Genomic DNA, 20,903 nt, shown 5'->3' on the forward strand with positions numbered 1-20,903 from the left:
TTGAAAACTCGTGTCCGCCATCTTGGATTTAGAAATAAATGCTATATTTGTAATGAGCACCCCCAAATACCTTGAAAACGATACCCAACTTGCAATTATTCAAAAAATCGTGCCCGCCATCTTGGATTTAGAAATGAGTGCCATATTCGTAATGAGCACCTCGAATACCTCGAAAATGGCTCTCATATTGCATTTATTTGAAAAGTCGTGTCCGCCTTCGTGTATTCAGATATAAATGCCATTTCCATAAGGATTACCAAAAATATAGTTTTTTAAATTCTGGTCACTTGACATTGTCGAGCACATTTGTAGGTACCTGATCGACAATGTCGGGCAAATCTGTAGGCACCTTTAACTTATAATTTCCCCACTTTTAAGGGAAATGTTATTCTATGGCATCATTATTTGTATATTTGTGTGCGTGCCGACGAGCGTAGATACAAGTTGCTTACGCCTACATGAATTTGGTTTTTGCCTCACTTGTGACAGTTCGTTTGATATGAAACTATCATTCTATGCGTTATTATTCTAAGAATACACGTAGTAAAGTTTTATTTATGAATATAATCCTCGTTTCTCATTTAAATGTGCCTCTCGCTACGCTAACCCACGGCTGCGTCCTTTACAGTACTCACCTAACGGCGGTTACAGCCATTTAAAAATTCTACAAGTTACATACCAGAGATTTCGAAGCCTCGTAAGACACACCTAGTCTGGTTCGTGACCAGTAAAAATCTTTTAGGTCATTTTAAACAATTCAAACTTAGCAAGAATTTGACACTTGCTGGGTTCTAAAGTTGTTTCGTAAAGTAGGTAAAGTGCCTTCCTTATGAATTGGTAATTAGTCGATAGTGGAATTTTACCGATACTGAAAATATTAATCGTTTTGTTTCTACAATTAGTCAATCAAAACCAAATTACATTCCAAATTTTCTAATGCAATAACTAAATCAAATACCTAGCAAGTGCTTATTTTAAGTATGTTTTGATTCTGGAAGCTACAGTGACTTTGCTTGTGTACGTACATATTTAAAATAAGTAAGTTGTAATCTTTTTTTGTGACATAAACATTCGTTGATTAGTGGCGCTCTATTCACTCTACATATATGAAATTTTAGACGTAGTCTTTCTTCATTTTCTACTGTAAATGTTTCTGGCGTCCCACTCCGCCGTAGCGGTCATTTGAGAACAGCCCCGCGACGCGCACTTATTATGGGCATCCACCCACAACTCTCAAAGTGCTTTTTCACCGGCTAGGAGAGACGAGACGAGTCGATGCGAGAATTGAAATCTCACCGACCTATTTCCACCAAAAATCACGAGCTCACGCGAGCACGCGCGGTTTCGCACGAGCACTCGCGAGCTCGCGCTATGGTTATGGATAGTGACATCACAGTGCTGTTCAATTCGTCTAGCGATAAACACGCGGCTAAAGTACCATGTCCCGCAAATTCTTATTATTAAATATGTTAACGGAATAAGAATCAGATGAAGATACTGTGAGAAGAAATAATCATTTTGTAATATAAGCTGTTTGTGGGTACAATCTAAGGTAAAATAAATAAATAAATTATAAATAAAAATAAAAAGAACTTTTTCGAAAATAACTTTTTTATAACCTTTTATCCCAGGGCAAACAAACTAGCAAAATACACAAAAAAACTTTATAACTGGCGCTGGTATGTTTACATTATATTGCAACTATATTGTATATATATTAGGTTGGGGAAAAAGTCTTTTCGTATTTTATATAGAAATTCAATACATTTTTTAAAATTATTTATTTACATTTAGTTATAATATATATGTGCCATTTTGTTCGACAACTTGTCGCCATTTTGTAGGTAGTGACATTATCCCATTGCTGTAGAAATTTTGGGGTTTCTGGTCAAAAAACTGCGACAAGTAGTTTTGACAGTCCTCTCGTGATGTTAACTTAGTACTACCCAAAGAAGTGGAAATCTGAGGGTGCAAGGTCAGGACTATATGGCGGATGCATTAACACTTCCCAACCAAGCTCTCTCAATTTTTGCTGAGTGGCTAAAGATGTGTGTGGTTTGGCGTTATCGTGATGAAAACCCACACCCTTTCTGTTGATCAATTCCGGCCGTTTTTTCTGTATTTCTTGCTCGAGTCTCATAACCTGTTGGCAGTAGAGATTGGAATCGATAGTTTTGCCTGGCGGTAAAAGCTCATAATGAACTATACCCTTCCAATCCCACCAGACACAAAGCATTACCTTATTGCGAGTTAATCCGGGTTTTGCTACGGGCTGTGGAGCTTGACCAACCTTTGACCATGATCTTTTTCGCACGTTCTTGTCATAGGTAATCCACTTTTCATCACCAGTGATCAATCTTTTTAGGAACGGCTCTATTTCATTACGCTTTAGTAGAGAATCGCAAATGTGTATTCGATTTATTAGGTTTCTTTCAGTCAGTTCGTGCGGTACCCAAACATCGAGCTTTTTTGTATACCCAGACTTTTTCAAATGGGCTAAAACCGTTTTATGGTCAACATTTAGCTCTTCAGCAAGGTTGTAACTACTAATATGTCGATCTTGCTCCACTTTTTCAAAAATGGCATCAACTTTATCCGTGACAGGGCGGCCAGAACGAGCTTCATCTTTGACATCAAAGTTCCTGGACTGAAAACGATTGAACCAATTTTGTGCTACTTACTGACACTGCGTTAAGTCCATAAACGTCACAAATTTTTTTCGCGGCTTGTGTCGCATTTTTCCCTTTCATGAAATAAAACTTCAGAATGTATCGAATTTCTTCTTTAAATTCACTCATCATGGCAGGCAGAAAAACAAAAGAAAAATGGCGGGAATCGGGTTTTATTTTTTTAATTTTATTTTTTTTAAATGTAATCCTTCTGATGGTATCAAAAACACCCAGATACATACTGTGCAGCCAAAGAGATTTTAATACAACTTTACACCAATGAAATACGAAAGAACTTCATCCCCAACCTATTATATATTTATTTATTTTTTAAAACGATGCAATGTTTTGAAAGTGGTTACATAATTATGATAAAATCACTATCCTAATCGTGTACATTTTAATGCAATTATAAATATATAAAACGATATGGACACCAGGACTATATATTTTTCATTGACTGTAGTTTGTTTATTTGTCTCTGAAATAACAGTATAACTTTTTTGAAATGGTGTCGTGATTACATATTTTTGAAAACAGCACAAGCCACATTTTTTGAAATATCTAATATTTACATAATTTCGAAAATGTGTGAACGTTTACATTTCAATGCACGCGACTGTATCCCACAATCTCGCGATTGACACAAAGAGCCTTCGCGAGCACGCGCGAGCTCGCGCGATATTGTACGAGAGATCGTGAATCGTGTTTCCGTTGCAGAGTTAATAAAGAGTCTATGTAGGCAGTAATACGGTTCAGTGGTTACATCAGCAAATATTTCAAATCTCGTCTCGCCCGTCCTCGTCAATCCCGACCATTTCCACCGAAGATGCGTCTCGCTTCGTCGCGTCTCGCCTCGCCGGTGGAAATACACCCTTAGACTTGAACCACCTGACGAAACATTTAGGTGTCGGCTGAAAGACCTTTTATTAGAAAATTCTTTATACTCTGTAAATGAAATTATGGACCTAAAAATGTAATGCTATTGAGCACTTTATATTATTTTAATTTGTATCGTATTGGCATACTTTTGTATATTTGTTATCAACTTATGATGACCGTCGATGGAGAATGATATTTGATATGTAATTTAATGACAATAATATTATTATTAATGGATTGTTAATTTTCTAATTATTGTGTATTTTTCTTATAATTTTCATTTTTTGTCTGACGTTCTCAATAAAATTTTAATGCATTGACATATACGTTTGAGAAATAAATGCATTTGACTACGATCGACATCCTACATAAATACTTATTACTTGGTTGACATTAAATTTTTGTAGCAGTAGAGCTCCCTGTGATAGAGTTCGTCCAGAGAAGTACTGCCACCTTACCTATTTAACATTGGTGAACTTACAGGCACATGGGACTTGTCAACTTATGTCTCAGGGTGACGGGTGCAGTAGCAATACCCCTCCAAGCTTTGCATTTTAAAGGCCTAAGTTTACGGCGTGTCGCTTACCACCAGACCCACGATTTGTTGTAGGTTTCCTCATGTTCTCATTCACCATTAAAGCAGGTGATTTATTAAAAGTTATCTTACTTACAATGTAAATAAATGCCTTTTTCTCTTGAGGGCATGTGAAGTCCAGATTCATACTTCTACCTTATAAGAGCGTACACTGGTCCTTCTCTATAATATTGATGTTTGATTGATGATTTTTAAATCATATTTCTAAATTACACGTGACAATTTGCTAAGTTGATTACTCAAACTGATTCAAGTTGGTCACGACTTTTGTGTTTTACGCTGCAAGAGGCGTTTGTCTGTAGTTTGTTTCTTCATATTTTTCATCGCAGTATATGTGTACATATATGTATGCTATGGCGTAAACGACTGGTGACCGCAACTCAAAGTCTAGGCGCTTATTTTGTGTGTGGTGGGCGCAGGGTCGTCATTGTACCACTCAAGCTCACCAAGAATGTCGCATTTTCCTGGAATTTGTTGGAGATTTCGGAGAGCGACCTCGACATTTTAATGTATTTCGTAGTAGGATGCGCGCTGCCGTTTCCTTGCCCTGTGGGGAAGAACGCTGTCCGTGGTGTCTGGCAGCGCTCTTGTGGCATCGTTTTAAGTTGTATACATTAGTATTTTTGTAGCAGTAGAGCTCCTTGTGAAAGAGTTCGTCCAGGGAGGTACTGTCACCTTATCTATTTCTTCCGCCAAGCAGTAATGTGAGGGTGCTGGTGAAAATACAGGCACATGAGACATGTCACGTATGTCGCTTAACACCAGGTGCACGACTTCTTTGTTCCGCATTAACTTGCCGACTAGAAAGCTCGGATACCCTCCTTATGTCGATGATATACCGCCCATTCAAACGAAACACTTTGCTTCCTCTTTTCTAAGGCCTACGGTAAAGAAATGGAATACACGCCCGGTATCTGTACTTTCCAAAAAGTACAAATCAGGGCTGTAGTAAATGGGTACTGTTTAGACAAACGCGTGCCTACCATCGCGATCGTCGGTCACATCATCGCTCAATACTAGACGAGATTGTGGAAAAGCGTGTCTATTATATAAAAAAAAGTCAGAAGAAATATGATAATTATGTTTGGTTTTTATATGTCCCTTCAACGTCTGGGGAATTTTCTACCCATTTCGACTAAAATTAGTCTGGCACATTCGCTCCTTCTGCCTATTCTAGATTATCGGATGTTTGTTATCCAGACTTGTCTGGGGGTCTACTCAATAAGCTGGAGCGGTTGCAGAACCTATGCATTAAATTCATTTTTGGGTTGCGTAAATTTGACCATGTTTCAGACTTTCGATCCAAACTTGGAGGGTGACCCATTCGTCGTCGTAGGGACTTTCGCATTTTATCCCTTCTATACTCTGTTCTCTTTAACCCCACCTGTCCTCCCTACCTCAAAGATTGTTTCGTGTATCATAGCACTACACTCAGTCGGACCTTACGGTCTTCTCTTACTCTTTCTTTAATCTGTCCTATCCACTCTTCTTACTTTTATTCTAACTCCTTCAAGGTTAGAAGCATCAAACTGTGCAATTCCCTGCCTGAATTGATCAGACGCGCTAAGAATGTTGATTCTTTCAAAACTTTAGTCAAAGCTCATTATCTTGTATGTAGGTAATTATACGTAGGTATATATTATTTATTTATTATTATTATTTTATTAGTATTATTTATTTAGTATTTTTATTATTACCATTTCTCTTCTTCTTTTGTATATGTGCAATGTCTGTATTCTCTTGCGCCGTCAAATAATTTTATCTTACTGTTTTTCATGTCCTGTTGTACCTGTAATTTTTGCATTTTTTGTATTATTATTGTGTATTTGTCCGTGTGCAATAAAGAATATTTGTATTTGTATTTATATTAATACAAAAATCGAATACACAAAAATTCCTTCGGTCCGGCCGTAGTAATTTCACATAAAAATAATTGAATATCAACTCAATAAAAATTTAAATACAATGAATTGCGACATCTCTAGCCGGGCCTGGTAGCTGTAAAGGTATCTAACTGCGTGACGAAATATCATAGATTTCTCATAGATGGCGCTACGTCTAAAAAGTTGTTGAAAAACCAAATACAAAGATACGACCCAAGGACAGAAAAATTCATGAGGTCCGCTGGTTCGTTCTGTGGCTTAGTTGGTATAGCGTCTGACACGGTAGGCTAGAAGACGTCGGTTGGAATCCGGCCGGATCAAAGGAATTGTTCCGAGTGTGCGATCTTTGTATTAATAATTATAACGAACAAGTGGAGTAATTTCACATAAAAATAATTGAATATCAATTCAATAAAAATTTAGAAATATACCTCCTCCTGCCTGCCTAACTGCCTCTGTGGCCGAACGGTTACCATACCGGCCTGCCACGCAGAGGTCCCAGGTTCGATTCCCGGGCCGGGAGAAATATTTGTATGGCCTACATTTATTTCTCTCGTGAGTTTGGGTGTAATTTGTGGTTGTCCATGATGTATGTCCATGCCACCCGCGACACAGGGTTTCCCTAGTGCGGAGCTATGTTGAGTGTGAGCGTTATTATTATTATTATTATTATACCTAACACTTGGATAGAATGAAAATTTTATTGAATCTCATGATGTTTTTACTATCATGATATTCGTATGTTTTTTGTGAAAATACGCCACTAGTTTGTTGTTATTATAACAATAATCGAACAAACACTAGGACTCGAACCAGCGACTTTATCGCCTGACCGGGGCTGTCGCTCTCCATACTTTATCGGAACGGGTTAGCAGACCGCATGAAGAGCTTTTTTTATAATATCAAGTGACGGGACGAACAAATGTTAAGCTCATGCCTGTCCATAACAGTTGCATGTCTGTCCATAACAGTTGCATGCCTGTCCATAACAGTTGCAGCGCCCGTCAGCCTGAGACATAAATTGACAAGTCCCATGTGCCTATAATTTCACCAGCACCCCTTACTCTTCAAAACCGGAACGCAGTAATGCTGACATTACTGCTTAACGGCAGAAATAGGTAAGGTGGCAGTACTTCCCTGGACGAACTCCTTCACAAGGAGCTCTTCTGCTACCAAATTTCAGGTAGAAGAGAGCCGGGCTCTGGGGTATTGAACCCGTGGGCTGGTAACGTTTCGTTTTTGTTAGCTAAACTTATTGTTTGACGAAAGTAGTTAGCAAACACGTAGCTCAGTGTTAGCACTACTCAAGCCTGCGAGGTCATCGGAGGGGTGGCGTTTATCAATAAGCGGATTTTTTACAGCTCTTGAATGGTGCGTAATCAATCATAATAAAGCAATCGTTGATGTGTACTCGAGTAAATTTATAAACATAGCTATGCCGCCGTTTTGAGAAATGTCTTGCTTTTAAAACATATATCGAAATTAGTGATGCAATATGTCTGCATCTAGTTCCGCAACTGCGGAACAAACAAACACGTTTTTTCACATTTGTTTCCTTTCGGCTTCCGCAATTTTTATATGGGAAACTACAATGTTCGCGACGGATCGTCAGTTTTGTGTTAAGTGGAATAATGAAACCAAGAAGAAACTCTGGAACTATTTCGTTGAGGTGATCTGTTTCTGTTTCTAATATGACAATTCTGTAGTATCAGTATATGTGTATACAGAAGTTCAGTAAATGTCCTACTTTTTAATTATCTTACTGCTAACTCAACTTATTTTAAAAAAGTTACGTTATTTTAAAAGTGGGTAGTAAGAAAAAAACGCGTTTTTTTTTAAACAAATGGCTAGACAGTTCTGTTATGGCTGCCACAGTCCTGGTCAACCCATTTGTTGCTTTAATTCTAAATCTAACACATACAACACATTATCTAGGACGTCTACGTACATTTCGCTAATATTGCCACGCAATAATATTTCAAACTTAAGATTTCAAATATGAAAAACATAGTAGTCTGCACAAATAACTAGCCATGGGCAAGGTACTAGAACACACTAAAGGCTATATTTGCAATATAAAATCTTTTATATTGCAAATTGATGTCGCGTGTGAACAAAGTAAGGTTTTATTTGTGATAGCAAATGTAGTTCGCTTGGTTTTTAACAATAGTGGTTCAAAACAAAATGTGTAGTTCACTTCGTTACTTATTACAAAGTATTCGAAATATTATTTTTTTTATACAGATTTGCATAGATTAATATAAATTACAATACGATGCATCGACTTGCGAGTCCATTACGCCTCAGTTTTTTTTTTCAAATCACCTTCCAGACGAATTTGCTTTGACAACCTTTGGTGTAATAATGCTACATCTGCAAAGTGTCAATTTTTCAGGAGAGTTTTAAAGGTTCTAGGAATTGAATTAGTCGATAACTTTTCTATGTTTAAATATGAGTGTTATAAATGAATTTATTTCAAGCTGTTCATATTATTTTTATAACTTTAATGTGATAAAGCACTTTTGACGTATGATGATATACATCGATATGAATTTAAAAAAGTATTTTCCAAAAATGTGTTAACCCTTGACAGATAAAAGTAATAATTTTGTTGATGTATCGAGTTTTGCATAAACCGTTTTTATTTTATCACTAATCGTAAGTTTGATAACTTGAAAAAAAAATAAACTTATCGTAATACTTACTCCTTTACACATCTTTTAATTATTACCAAAACTTCATTATTTAAAAGAGTAATGACAAAAGATGCCAAAAATCCAAGAAAGCAGGTTGTCTAGAATAGTGGCTTATCTCAAAAGAATCTATTTCATCAGTTAAAAAAACTGAGACATCTCTGCCGCGCAATTTTGACCTATCGTAGACTGTCATAAGGTAGTCATGATTATTTTAACCAATGAAAAGTTCGGTGTCCCATTCCCAATAAAAATTACCATTTTTTAAACAAATTTTAGTAGTAAGTAAAAAGGAATTAATTTACGTTGGGCCACTATTTCCGAAAAACAGCGATACGGCATTATTATACTAATTTGTTTTGAGATCGGCTGCTAATTACGAAAGCTATTGAGATATCTACACGTTTATACTGAATCACATTTATGGAAAAAAATTGTGTAGAGCCGCAACGGAAAACTGTCAAGCTACAATCTTCAAAATTGTAGCGTCAAGTTGTTTTATATGTCGAAGTGGTATCGATGTCAATTGGGTTCTGATACATGCCCAGGCTAACTGGTGTAATTAGACTAAAATTAATATTAAATTTAAAAAAAAACTTTATAAATATATCTGTGGGTATATGAACTACTTTTTTAAACATTTTTTTTATAAAAACACTTATGTAACACTTTATCTACAGCTAAGAATATGTTCATCTCACTACAGGGCACGGGTCTCCTCTATGGAGAGTATTATATAGAGGAACTACGTTATATATTACTTTTGAACACGCTAATGTTGGATTATTTTGAAGAATGGATAATAAACGTTTAATTATTCGATTAAATATATCTAAATATACACAGAGTGTTTCAAAATAAGGAAATTACAATCTCACTCATTATGACAGTAATTGTGCTTTGAGGTTTGGAAATAAATTAGTAGCTTTTGTTGAAATAAATGTGCTGTAGTGCATTTACATATTAAAGCAATATTATCTTGTATCTTTCGATCACGTTTACAAATGTATAATTAAGTGGTTTTTTGGAAATACAAATAATTATTGTTTTATTCCTATCTTTTAAAACACCTTGTGGAAACAATCTACTTAATAAATTCACAACTCTACCGACATAGTAATGAGATAGTTTTATATGTATAAACTGACTCAAAATGCATGAAAAAATTATCGAATATTTTTTTCATTATTTTACACTAAAAGTTAAGAGAAAGATTGTGAATTGCTAATACTAGCAGTAACTTTTTCATGAATTTTAAATCTGTTTGTTCTATATTATCATAAGTATATGAGCGAAGAAAATCTTAAATTCAATGGTTACGTCAAACCGTTTATTTATTTATATTAAAACTACATAAAGATCCACATATTATTATGCACACGACTACATGTTGACGAGTTCGAACTTTCTACATTGTATCTGATCCCAAAGAACTTCATGTTTGTATATAATGTAAACACGACTTATATACATTGTAATTCTAGAATCGTTATAACATTTCTGACTTCATTGCCCGGGAAATCAGAAATGTTTTCGTTATTATCAAATTTGTTTACATTAATATAACTTTTTATAAAATTTTATGTTTTTATAAAAAAAATCAAAGCTTATGTACACGGGGTTTGCATTCACTTTTCAAACGACATCCTTTATATATTTTTAGATTGAAAGTATATACGCTATGTAAATGCGCAAATATTATAGTCCGACCAGCAAAATAAGTTTATATTTACAATTTTATTACTATGTTTAATTTACAGCTACATCTGTATAGATTCGTTGTATTATTACTTACTAAGGAATGTATTTTAATTTTGATAGAGAATACAATGCAATTTTATATTAAAATGTAGTTGAAGCTTAGGAAAGGCAAAATATCTTGAATATCAAAGTTAATGGTCAAATTTAATTACTTATTTAATGGTATCTGTGGATTGTCCTTAACTTGAAGGGTTGTTGAAAGGGTTTATAATGATAATCGATAATACTTAAACATATAACATCGAATGTTCTGGATTGTGGTTACCAATATACAGTGACCTTATTATTATTTGCCTCATAACTTACCAAAGTTGTATGTTATATTGGTTTTCAATATCTATAGACACAAAGATCTACTTCGTAATATAACTAATATAATTTCAAAATGTTTCTTAACTAATGATAGAAATTTACAAGTACAAGTACAAGTTAAAGATACGTTTTCCAAATTAATTAATGTTTTATATTTTCAATAAAAATCCCGCACATTTTAATATAACGAAAAAAAAAATTATATTCTTTTAATCAAAGACTTCAATAAAAATGACTATTAATCATCTATCAACTTTCAATTCCATTGAAGACTTTGTGAATATACATTAACTAAATTGTACAACAAAAAAATTCAATGTAAAGCTTAGACTAGCCATTCAACGCTGGGTGGCTTCGTGAAGGGAGTGGTGATGTTGTCGTGGTCCGGTCACAGGTTGCACAAAGTGGTGTCCGTTGGAGGTATCGTCGTGATTATCTCCGGGTTCTTAATCGTTTTTATTCGCTGTAGGCAGAATTTTTTTATTAAAAACTACTCTAACTAAACTATTCTAAGTACACACACGCAGGTCTAAATAGTTTACTGCTAAGCTTGAAACACAACGGGCGCGTGTCGGGTCGGGAGCACGGCGGGTGTAATACGGACAACACTCCACGAGCGGGCGCAGGACCCGTCCTACATTAAACAATATCAAGACACTGAAGAAGGTATATAGATAGCGTTACAGTCTGTTCCCTAGCCGAATCAAAATCCGATGACGTTTTGAGATTATGTTGATTTGACCCTCTAAACCTTGGTTCTTCACTAGGAAATCGATTCCGAAAAATATTACCTCCACAATTATTCACCTTCGCTTATTTTAGGCCTAGATCCGTGTGCGAGATCACTCCCTGTGCGAGTGTGGTCTGGCAGAAGGTTCCCTCGAGTACTTGTTTTGTGACTGTAGACGTATCGTCACTCCTCTGTATGATATCCTCTCTCCTAAAGTTCTCCGTCCCGTTAACATCAACTTCCTCCAAACGTTAGTCCATTCTCTCTTTATATTAAAAAAAAACCAATTTGTTTCTGTAAAGGTTCTGTGTCGTTGTAGATTTGTAGATTCGCCTCTCAGTGAATTCTGTCGAAATTCACCGGTCAATTTTTGAGAAAAAGCGCGTCCTCATCTTGACATTGGTGAAATCATCTTTATCGATGATTTCTTCGAAGGGGTCACAACATTTAAAAGAAGAAGAAAAAAAAGAAGTATACAGTAGAAGTCGTAAATTTCGTCGTCATTTTTATTGTCGTTATTTATGGTTAGATTCTGTAGCAAATAATTCTAAAGTTGTGTAAAATAGAATGGCGTTATTTATTCAAAGTGTAAAGTGTAAATCGTTCAGACTAAACAGTGCAATGCAAAAACTAACTTCATCAAGTCAATCTATCAAGTTTTTTGATACAATAAATTACGAGTACAACATGATTATTTAAGATTGTTACAACCGTTTGACCAACGGTTTGCACCGTGGGTGTTGGGTGAGGTGGCCCGGGCTTGATACCTGGTAGGAGCAATTTGGGAAGCGAACATTTCTATTTTTTTTATTTTTTTTCATATTCTATTTAGTTCAGTTGATATAAAAAAATCATTGGTAACATGTACTAATCAGCGTATATCCTCGATTTTACTATATATTTTTTCCAAAACTTTATTCAACACCTTCACTGTTATGCAGAATCAACCAAAGCCATTTGAGGTTATATAGACTCTTAAATAGTTGTTTGTTCCACTAACATTTTTGTGAGTGTGAAGTAATTTTTTCGTCGAACATCAGCAAACAAATATTTCCATTTAGTAACAAGTTGTTTTATCAAAAACAAAAGCAGGGCTCTACCCGATCGAGGTTACGCAGTAGGTGCTCACTTCCACGATTTACACTACAATCCTTGTACAACCCCACCATTCGGTTCCGCACGACTGCACACGGCGCGCGGCGGGAAACGTTATTTCCACCTCTTTGAGCGCGTGCTTAGATTCCTTTTTCCGTGTACTGAGCGCCTGGTTTCATTAGTCAAGTATCTGTTACGTAGTAACTATTAAGTAACCTGTGACAAAAGTTAAAAGTAGTAAGTATACTCACAGTGTTGAAGTTTCCAGGTGTAATCAGGAACTTATATATGATATACACCGGTATACAAGATACTGTAGTGCCTGTAAGCACCCATCCAACTGTGATCGACCAGTCCGGGTACGTGTAGTCCCCACCCAGCATCTCTTGATGAGCAAGGACCGAAAATACGAACAGCACCAGCAGGAAGACCGGGCTGAAGACAAATATTTAAGGTTTTAATACAAGATTTCTATGCGATATGTTAATGCAATAATGGCGAAAAAGTTGTTGACGACAGACGGTGCGACTTGACATATATAAAACCACTGTGAAACGGACGTCTTTTTCACTCTTGTTGCATGGACGTAAAGTTTTGTACGACCGACATAATCCGAAGCTGCGTGGATAGGTGTAGTGACTTCCTTATACCGGTTTAAGGTTTTTGTGGTTTTATTATAGTATAATGAGACAAGTGGTGTAGTAGCGCGGCTTGTAAGTGTGACATCGAGTATATAACCAGAAATAGATACGAAATGTCATTTAATTTGGTTGAAAACTATTCTACCAAATTATTAAAAAAAAAAAAGTGTAGCGCTAACGTGTAACACTATCTTGTCTTATTATATCATGGTTTCATGCTCCGTGGTCATATCCGAAAACTACAGTAATAAACCTGTATTATTACTGATGATATCGATGATTCTTCATTGTAACCGATTATAAAGCGCTATCTGCAAGAAAATGACTTTGTTTCAAAGGATTACTTTCCATTACTATGTTTAACCACCATCGTCATCATCGTTAATCCATTATACGTCTATCTACAGAGCACTGGTCGCAGCTACGGAGAAGGCCTAGTCATTGGGTAGGTTAAGGACTTCTCACGTGTTCAAAGGTTGTGAAAAAATATATTCAACATTCATGTTTTATTAAATAGTAAAAAAATAAAAATATAGTCTCAGTACAGAGTACTAAAAAACCCGACCTCAAAAGTACGTGGAATTACGTCTATTTGCTAAGTTTTATTGAAATATCCCCTAGTTCGCCACTATACGGGACTTGACACTGGAGATAATAAAAATCGGTTCTCACTACTCAAAGTATTTTGAGAGAAAAACGCTTTGAATTGGAGAAATAGCAAAATCAACCATTAAAGTAATTGCTTCAAAATGGAATGGGACCACTATGGAAGTACCCCCTTTACAACAAAAAAAGAATCATGAAAATCGGTTAGCAAAATCAACCATTAAAGTAATTGCTTCAAAATGGAATGGGACCACTATGGAAGTACCCCCTTTACAACAAAAAAAGAATCATGAAAATCGGTTCACAAATACTGAAGTTATCGCGTAACATACATACAAAAAAAAGAAAAAGAAAAAAAAGAACATACAGTCGAATTGAGAACCTCCTCCTTCTTTGAAGTCGGTTAAAAAAACATTGAAAATTAAAAATTTAATTGACTAAACTCTACTGAAGGTTAGTAACAAAATTACTTATGATCTACGTGTTAGCAACGGCATGCAAGTGACAAGTGCGGTTTATGTACGGACAGTCGAACCTGTCCGCTATCATGCATAGGATGATGTTGGAGCTGGCCCGTACCCTGCTCACCAGTGCCGATGCACGTTTGTGCATGATCGTGTAGAAGCAGTCGACTTGCGTCGCTGCGAACATGCTCGAGGCGCTACAGTACCGGGGCGGCCCCATCAACACACACATACATACATATTTTCCTTTATCACTAACGAGAATTATTGCTACTAAACATTCACAAACGTATGTAATTTTCAAATTACAGTCATAGGCGCCATTGGGATCTCCTATCAATTGCAAAGCAGCCTTCTCACTAGAATTTCAGTTTGCCCCGCTAAAAACTTTGTTTCCCAGAACCATTACCCACATGTGTACCAACAGAAACCGAAAACCCTTATGTTCGCTTATTAATCCTATGTTCACAATATTCTGATCCCGAAATCTATAGTCATCGCCAAAATTCCATTTCACAATGACTCATAAAACTTACCTAATATAAGACCAGCACGCTCGCCAGAACCATCCAGGGGAATGTCCGAGCATAGTTTTCACATCTTCAGAGAACCGGTCAACTCCGTACACCCAACATACGCCTGCCGCTTCCGCAAAAACCACAAACAGAATTGCCAGTCCTGGACCATAGACGTTCAGGAGATCTACTAGATATACTCCGCCCTGGGGAAGAAAAGATTTTAATTCAGCAAACGTCATGAACCGCCCAAAACCTGACTCGTGACCTTGAAAATCTTTGAGATACTTCTAGTTTGTATCTAAGGATGTCTTCTTTTACCGTTAAATTAAGTGATAACTGCTTAGATAGGTACATATATCTCGAACTGTGGAAGGCTAAGATCATGAACCGCCATTTGCTAGACTCCTGACAAACCTCTTTCTCCTTCTTCACTCACATCAATTTCTTTGTCGACGTCCGTCCGTTTATTATTGATCCTATTAAGTTGACTTTTTTTAACGACTCCCCAATCTGATCAAGACATTGTTACGACCGTAAATGCGTCGATGTCTACTTGTAATCACATTCACTGTATAAATTTGTGCCTTCAATCTACAAACATCCTGTTCTACCCTGGTCACCACATCACCTTTCACACAACAACGCTCTCTTATTACACTGTTCGGAACTCTGTCGCCCTAAAACTCTTGCTTATTTATACAGCATTCATTAGCACTTTCATGCTTTTTTACCATACCGAACACTTATAGACGTGCATCAAGGTTAGGACCAGCACGCCCTGTTTAAGAGTTAAACATCTCCTTTCTCGACACGTTCTCGATTATTTCTAGCCAAGTACAATCTTTTACTATCTTTGATGAGTATATTAGTGTTGTAACTTTTATAATACCAATTGAAGGGACGAATAAGTCGTGTGGCTGGTGGTTAAGTGACACAACCTCCCATAATACCTGCCGTGCCACTCAGAGCTTAGATTGCAACGATCTGAGGAGCACTGCCACTGTCCCCGTCATCGTTAGAGGTAAATTTGAAGCGCCATGTACCCGTAGTTACCCCAGCACCCCTTACCCTTCAAAACCCGAACGCAGTAATGCTCACATTACAACTTATCGGCAGAAATGGGTATGGTCAAAATCAAATAACCATTTATTCCATAGGTAAAATTTTCACACTTGAAAACGTCATTTTTAAGCCACTACTCGTTCACTACGCTGACCTCCCTGAGAAGAACGAGCAAGAAACTGTAGGGATTGCTCTTTTCAGATAAACTTAAATGCCATAGAATACATTTTGAATCATATTTGTGTGGAATATAAAGTCACGTTGTCTTTCCATACATCTTTATCTAACACGTAGTCTACAATTTTGTAATATGACTTTTCAATTAAAACACTTTTAATGTAAATTTTAAACTTAGGAAATGGTAGTCTTAATCTAAGCTCCGGAATCTTATTATAAAAACGTATACAGTTCCCCATAAAAGAACCGTTTACCTTAGTTAAACGAAATCGTGGTACCATGAGTTTGGACTTAGTTCTAAGGTTAAAATTATGGATATCTTCTTTCTTAACAAAATTATGTATATTTAGTAAAATACTACTATTGTGTTATATTATGCCGCGCCTAGGGTAACCGACGGCAATCTTGGTGCAAGGTCCCTTGGCCGCTGTGTCTTTGTAGAGCACGACTAAGCAAATAAAAAGAATAGTTTAGACGTAGCTTATCTACAGAGAACAATACAATTAATGATACAATTCTAAAAGCACCTACACCACACGAGCAAATACACCAGTAGATAGTTTCACCGGCATCCTTTAAAACATCGTGTTGGCAGTACTTTTCCGGACGAACTCTTTCACACGGAACTCCACGGCTACCAAATGTTGTACTCACAACTTAGTGCTTAAAAAATCCTTTATTTATCAATGGGGTTCGGGTGCTAATGAAGAGAGAAGGAAATGTAGTTACAGTTTACTAAAACCGACAAAGTAAAGAAAACGCGACAAAAACAAGTACGTTTAAATTTAGATTTTTATTACAAAACTAAACTGCTGAAAGAACCACAAAAATATATACAATAAGATTCGTAGAGATTGCTGCGATTCGCTACAGTCCCAAAGGATTTTTTTTTATAATATCAAGTGACGGGACGAACAAGTCGTCCGCCTGATGGCAAGCTACACACCTGTCCATTACAGTTACAGTGCCACTCAGAGCTTTAAATCGCAAAGATTTGAGGTGCACTGCCACTGCGCCCGTCACCCCGAGACATAAGTTGGCAAGTCCCATGTGCCTGTAATTTTACCAGCACCTTTACCCTTCAAAACAGGAACACGGTATTGCGGACATTACTGCTTGGCGGCAGAAACAGGTAAGGTGGCAGTACTACCTTGGACGAACTAAAAAAATGATAAATTTGGTTAGCACTGCTGTAACTAATATAGTAAACAAATCCCTCCTAACTAGATAAAAACAAAAAGGCACTCATAAGAAACCAAATACGAGTACTTAGGAGGGCGTCCGAAATCAATGGCAAGAGAATGAATCTCGTATCACTGGCGAACGGTCGGTCATCCCCCTAAGTGCTGTATGAATAATGCAGTGTGTTCTCGCCTTAGATAAGAGTAATTTATCGACGAACGTTAACTCGTAGGTTTTATTTGTTAAAAGAGACCCAGGGTGTGTGATGGCTTTGCGTGCGGTGCATTGTTTTGTTTGTTAGTTCTTATTGATCAGAATTTTGTGTACCTACTTCGGTTTTGGCTGTAGGAAAATTTGAGGGTCTTATTTTGGCGTCATTCCGTTTATTAATTGTGTAAGGAAATAAATTTTATTATAATTAATAATAATAATACAAATCTTTTTTGAATAATAAATACAAATATCGAACTATCGACTCGTTTCGAACCAACGTTTGCTGGAGCAAACCGTGCCAGACGCTCTGCCTATTAAACCACGGAACGAGCTAGCGGATCCTACCGATTTTTTATGTGCTTGTTGCAGAGCTTTGTTTTTGGTTTTTTTGCCGTAACGCCACCTTTGAGAAATCCAAGAAAGCCTATATAATAATAAGCCTTTAGTTTTTGTTAAAAATTCCAGAAAGCCATCCGATTAGTAGTAGAGCAACATTAGTTCCTCCGACTCCGCTACAATACTACAATAAGTAATTTGCCGTGAAAATGACGTTCACTACTGGGCATGGGCCTCTCTCAATGTATGCCATTTCACCCGGTCCTCAGTGTGTCGCATTCATCTGGAAGCGTCGGGAAGTGAGCGTGCCTTACAGCTCCGCCACCAATGAGGAGATTTGGTAGTCGAATTAGAGTCTGCGGCTCAGCGGTGGCAACCGTTAGTAGTGCGGAGCGCGACGGGAAGTGAGCGTGCCTACAGCTCCGGTACCTATCTGGGAAATAGGGAGGGTACTGTACGTGCACCCGGGGCGGCTCACCTAAGGCACTAGCCTTGCAGAGAACCGGATAAAGTACGTGTAAACGTGCTTATCCGGGATTAGGAACTGACTTAGATAGTCTCTGTGCGAGTTCGCACACATCATAGTGCCCTTCCCGCAAAACCAAGAGGTTGATATGGAGGGGCACTATATTTATGTAGACAGATATAGAGCTGACCAGAGGGGGTCCTACATTACGTTTGTCGAGCCGTGGTCTCCACTTACCGACTCATTTCTCCTATCGTTACCGGTTCTTCGACAGATATGGTCAGCTCACTTCAGCTGGCTTATTCTACCAGCTACCTGGACGACCTTGATTCTCTGTTGGATAATTTCATTTCGAATCTTATCCTTCAGAGGAACTCCGATTCTGGGGTGTATTCTCGTCCTCTGTTCGATTCCGTCCGAAACAAGTACTGTCAATTAAGTAACAATTGACCCAATTAAAAGTCGGTATCAAGCATGAATCTTCATTCGCATCGTTCGTCTTTTTAACCGACTTCAAAAAAAGGACGAGGTTCTCAATTCGACTGTATGTTTTTTTTGTATGTATGTTACGCGATAACTCCGGTATTTGTGAGCCGATTTTCATGATTCCTTTTTTTTGTTGGAAAGAGGGTACCTGCATAGTGGTCCCATTTCATTTTGAAGAAAAACATCCACCTCGAAGGGTGGCTGTTCAAGCATGAAGATTCATTTTCATAAATAGCGCCTAACTTTAATTTAGGAGCAATTACTTTAATGGTTGATTTTGCTATTTCTCCAATTCAAGGCGTTTTTCTCTCAATATACTTTGAGTAGTGAGAACCGATTTTTATTATCTCCAGTCTCAAGTCCTGTATAATGGCGAACTAGGGGATATTTCAATAAAACTTAGCAAATAGACGTAATTCCACGTACTTTTGAGGTCGGTTTTTTTACTAGTCTGTACCGACATTATAATTAGGTCGAGTATTACTTAATTGACGGTACTTGTTTCGGACAGATGACGTAGAACGAGAGTTGGTTCCATACCTCGTTGAATACCGAATTTGTACAATCCCATTGATGGTCTTCCAAGTTTTGATAAATGTGGCGATTTCTTTACGTGAATTATTGTTTGTAATTTCCGGAGCATATATTAAGATTACCATTTTTTAAGTTTAAAACTTACATTAAAAGTATTTTAATTGAAAAGACATATTAGAGAATTGTAGATTACGTGTTAGATAAAGATGTACGGAAAGACGACATGAGTCTACATTCCACACAAATATGATTCAAAATGTGATCTATAGCATTTAAGTTTATTTGAAAAGAGCAATCCCTAGAGTTTCTTGCTCGTTTTTCTCAGGGAAGTCAGCATAGTGAACGAGCAGTACCTTAAAAAATTACGTTTTCAAGTGTAAAAATTTAACTTATGGAATAAATGATTGTTTGACTTTGACTTGATTTTGTTAACACACATATCTCCCCTACCTACTGAATAAACAAATCCATACAGATCGTGAGTTAAGCCGGTTGTCTAGCATCAGCACAATTGCGTATTGCTTTATGATAACTTTTGCCTTTTTCTGATACAGTTATAACGGTTTGGTACACTTTCCTATTACTTATATTTCTAAAAGAGTATATCATGTGGGTGGTAACCATCAATTATATTACTTACGAGCAAGTGTGATGAAAAGTCTTAACAGACAGTGCTTGAGACGTACTTAAAACCTGTGTGTTAAAATGGACTTTTGAGTTACGGAGGTGTATTCTGTAATACTTACGAACGTGGTTGTAGGTAGAGCACAGATGTAGATGAATAGGAGCAAAAATGCTACGAATATTTCGCGATGTCTGCCCAGCGCGCGGGGATATTCGTCGCATAATGCCGTAGTCACTGCTTCTAGACCTATAGATTTGACACGTAAATATTTAACCAAGCTGAAGGAAATAAAGCAGTCGGTAGAGCACTATGGGTATTTATTGTCAAAAACGAGGTAGAGAGACATTCACAGAAACGACGATGTGAATGAAACATGAAAACTTTTATTTATCTCGACCATATCCAGATGCAAGCATAAGCGACGGACTCTAAGAACACTAATTGGGGTGTTAGTAATCGTGCTTTAGACGGTAATTATCGGAAGTCGTCTGGTTATTACCATATAGTCAGCGTTTTGTAGAAAGGGCGTAAGCGCCATTTCGAATAATCTTTCAGCGGAGCACGTTTAGGTTTCAATTAACTTTAAGTTTTAAAATGTATTTTAATTTTTTATTGAATTGATATTCAGTTATTTTTTGTGAAATTACTCCACTAGTTTGTTATATTTATTAATACAAAGATCGAACACTCAGAAAAAATTCCTTCGATCTGGCCGGATTTGAACCGACATCTTCTAACTTACCGTGCCAGGCGCTATACCAACTAAGCCACGGAACGAACCTCTCGAACGGACCTCACGAATTTTTCTATGTGCATGCGTCGTATATTTGTATTTGGTTTTTTCAATGACTTTTTAGTCGTAGCGTCATCTATGAGAAATCTATGAAAGATTTATTACCCAGTTAGATATCTTTATAGTTACCAGATGTCGCTATTCGCTGTATTTTAAATTTTTATTGAATTGATATTCAAT

At 36.9% G+C, this 20,903-nt stretch overlaps 2 protein-coding genes across 2 annotated transcripts in view; both read right to left on the bottom strand.

Moving 5' to 3' along the window:
* Positions 1 to 4,305, bottom strand: part of LOC113235837 — an 18,278-nt gene extending 13,973 nt beyond the window's left edge. The window contains exon 1 of the mRNA XM_026471754.1: positions 4,223 to 4,305. Within this exon, the coding sequence (XP_026327539.1) occupies positions 4,223 to 4,273 (51 nt within the window). The 5' untranslated portion in view covers positions 4,274 to 4,305. The remainder of the gene's footprint in view (positions 1 to 4,222) is intronic.
* A 6,040-nt stretch (positions 4,306 to 10,345) lies between these two features.
* The window catches only part of LOC113235864 (sodium-dependent serotonin transporter-like), an 86,595-nt gene continuing 76,037 nt past the window's right edge, over positions 10,346 to 20,903 (bottom strand). Inside the window, exons 5-8 of the mRNA XM_026471787.1 lie at positions 20,052 to 20,176; positions 14,868 to 15,052; positions 12,872 to 13,055; positions 10,346 to 11,258 (exon numbers count right to left, since the gene is read on the bottom strand). Of these exons, the coding sequence (XP_026327572.1) occupies positions 11,184 to 11,258; positions 12,872 to 13,055; positions 14,868 to 15,052; positions 20,052 to 20,176 (569 nt within the window). The 3' untranslated portion in view covers positions 10,346 to 11,183. The remainder of the gene's footprint in view (positions 11,259 to 12,871; positions 13,056 to 14,867; positions 15,053 to 20,051; positions 20,177 to 20,903) is intronic.

This window comes from Hyposmocoma kahamanoa, unplaced genomic scaffold, assembly GCF_003589595.1.
Source record: "Hyposmocoma kahamanoa isolate Upper Pololo Valley unplaced genomic scaffold, ASM358959v1 88, whole genome shotgun sequence".
Taxonomy (NCBI): Eukaryota; Metazoa; Arthropoda; class Insecta; order Lepidoptera; family Cosmopterigidae; genus Hyposmocoma; species Hyposmocoma kahamanoa.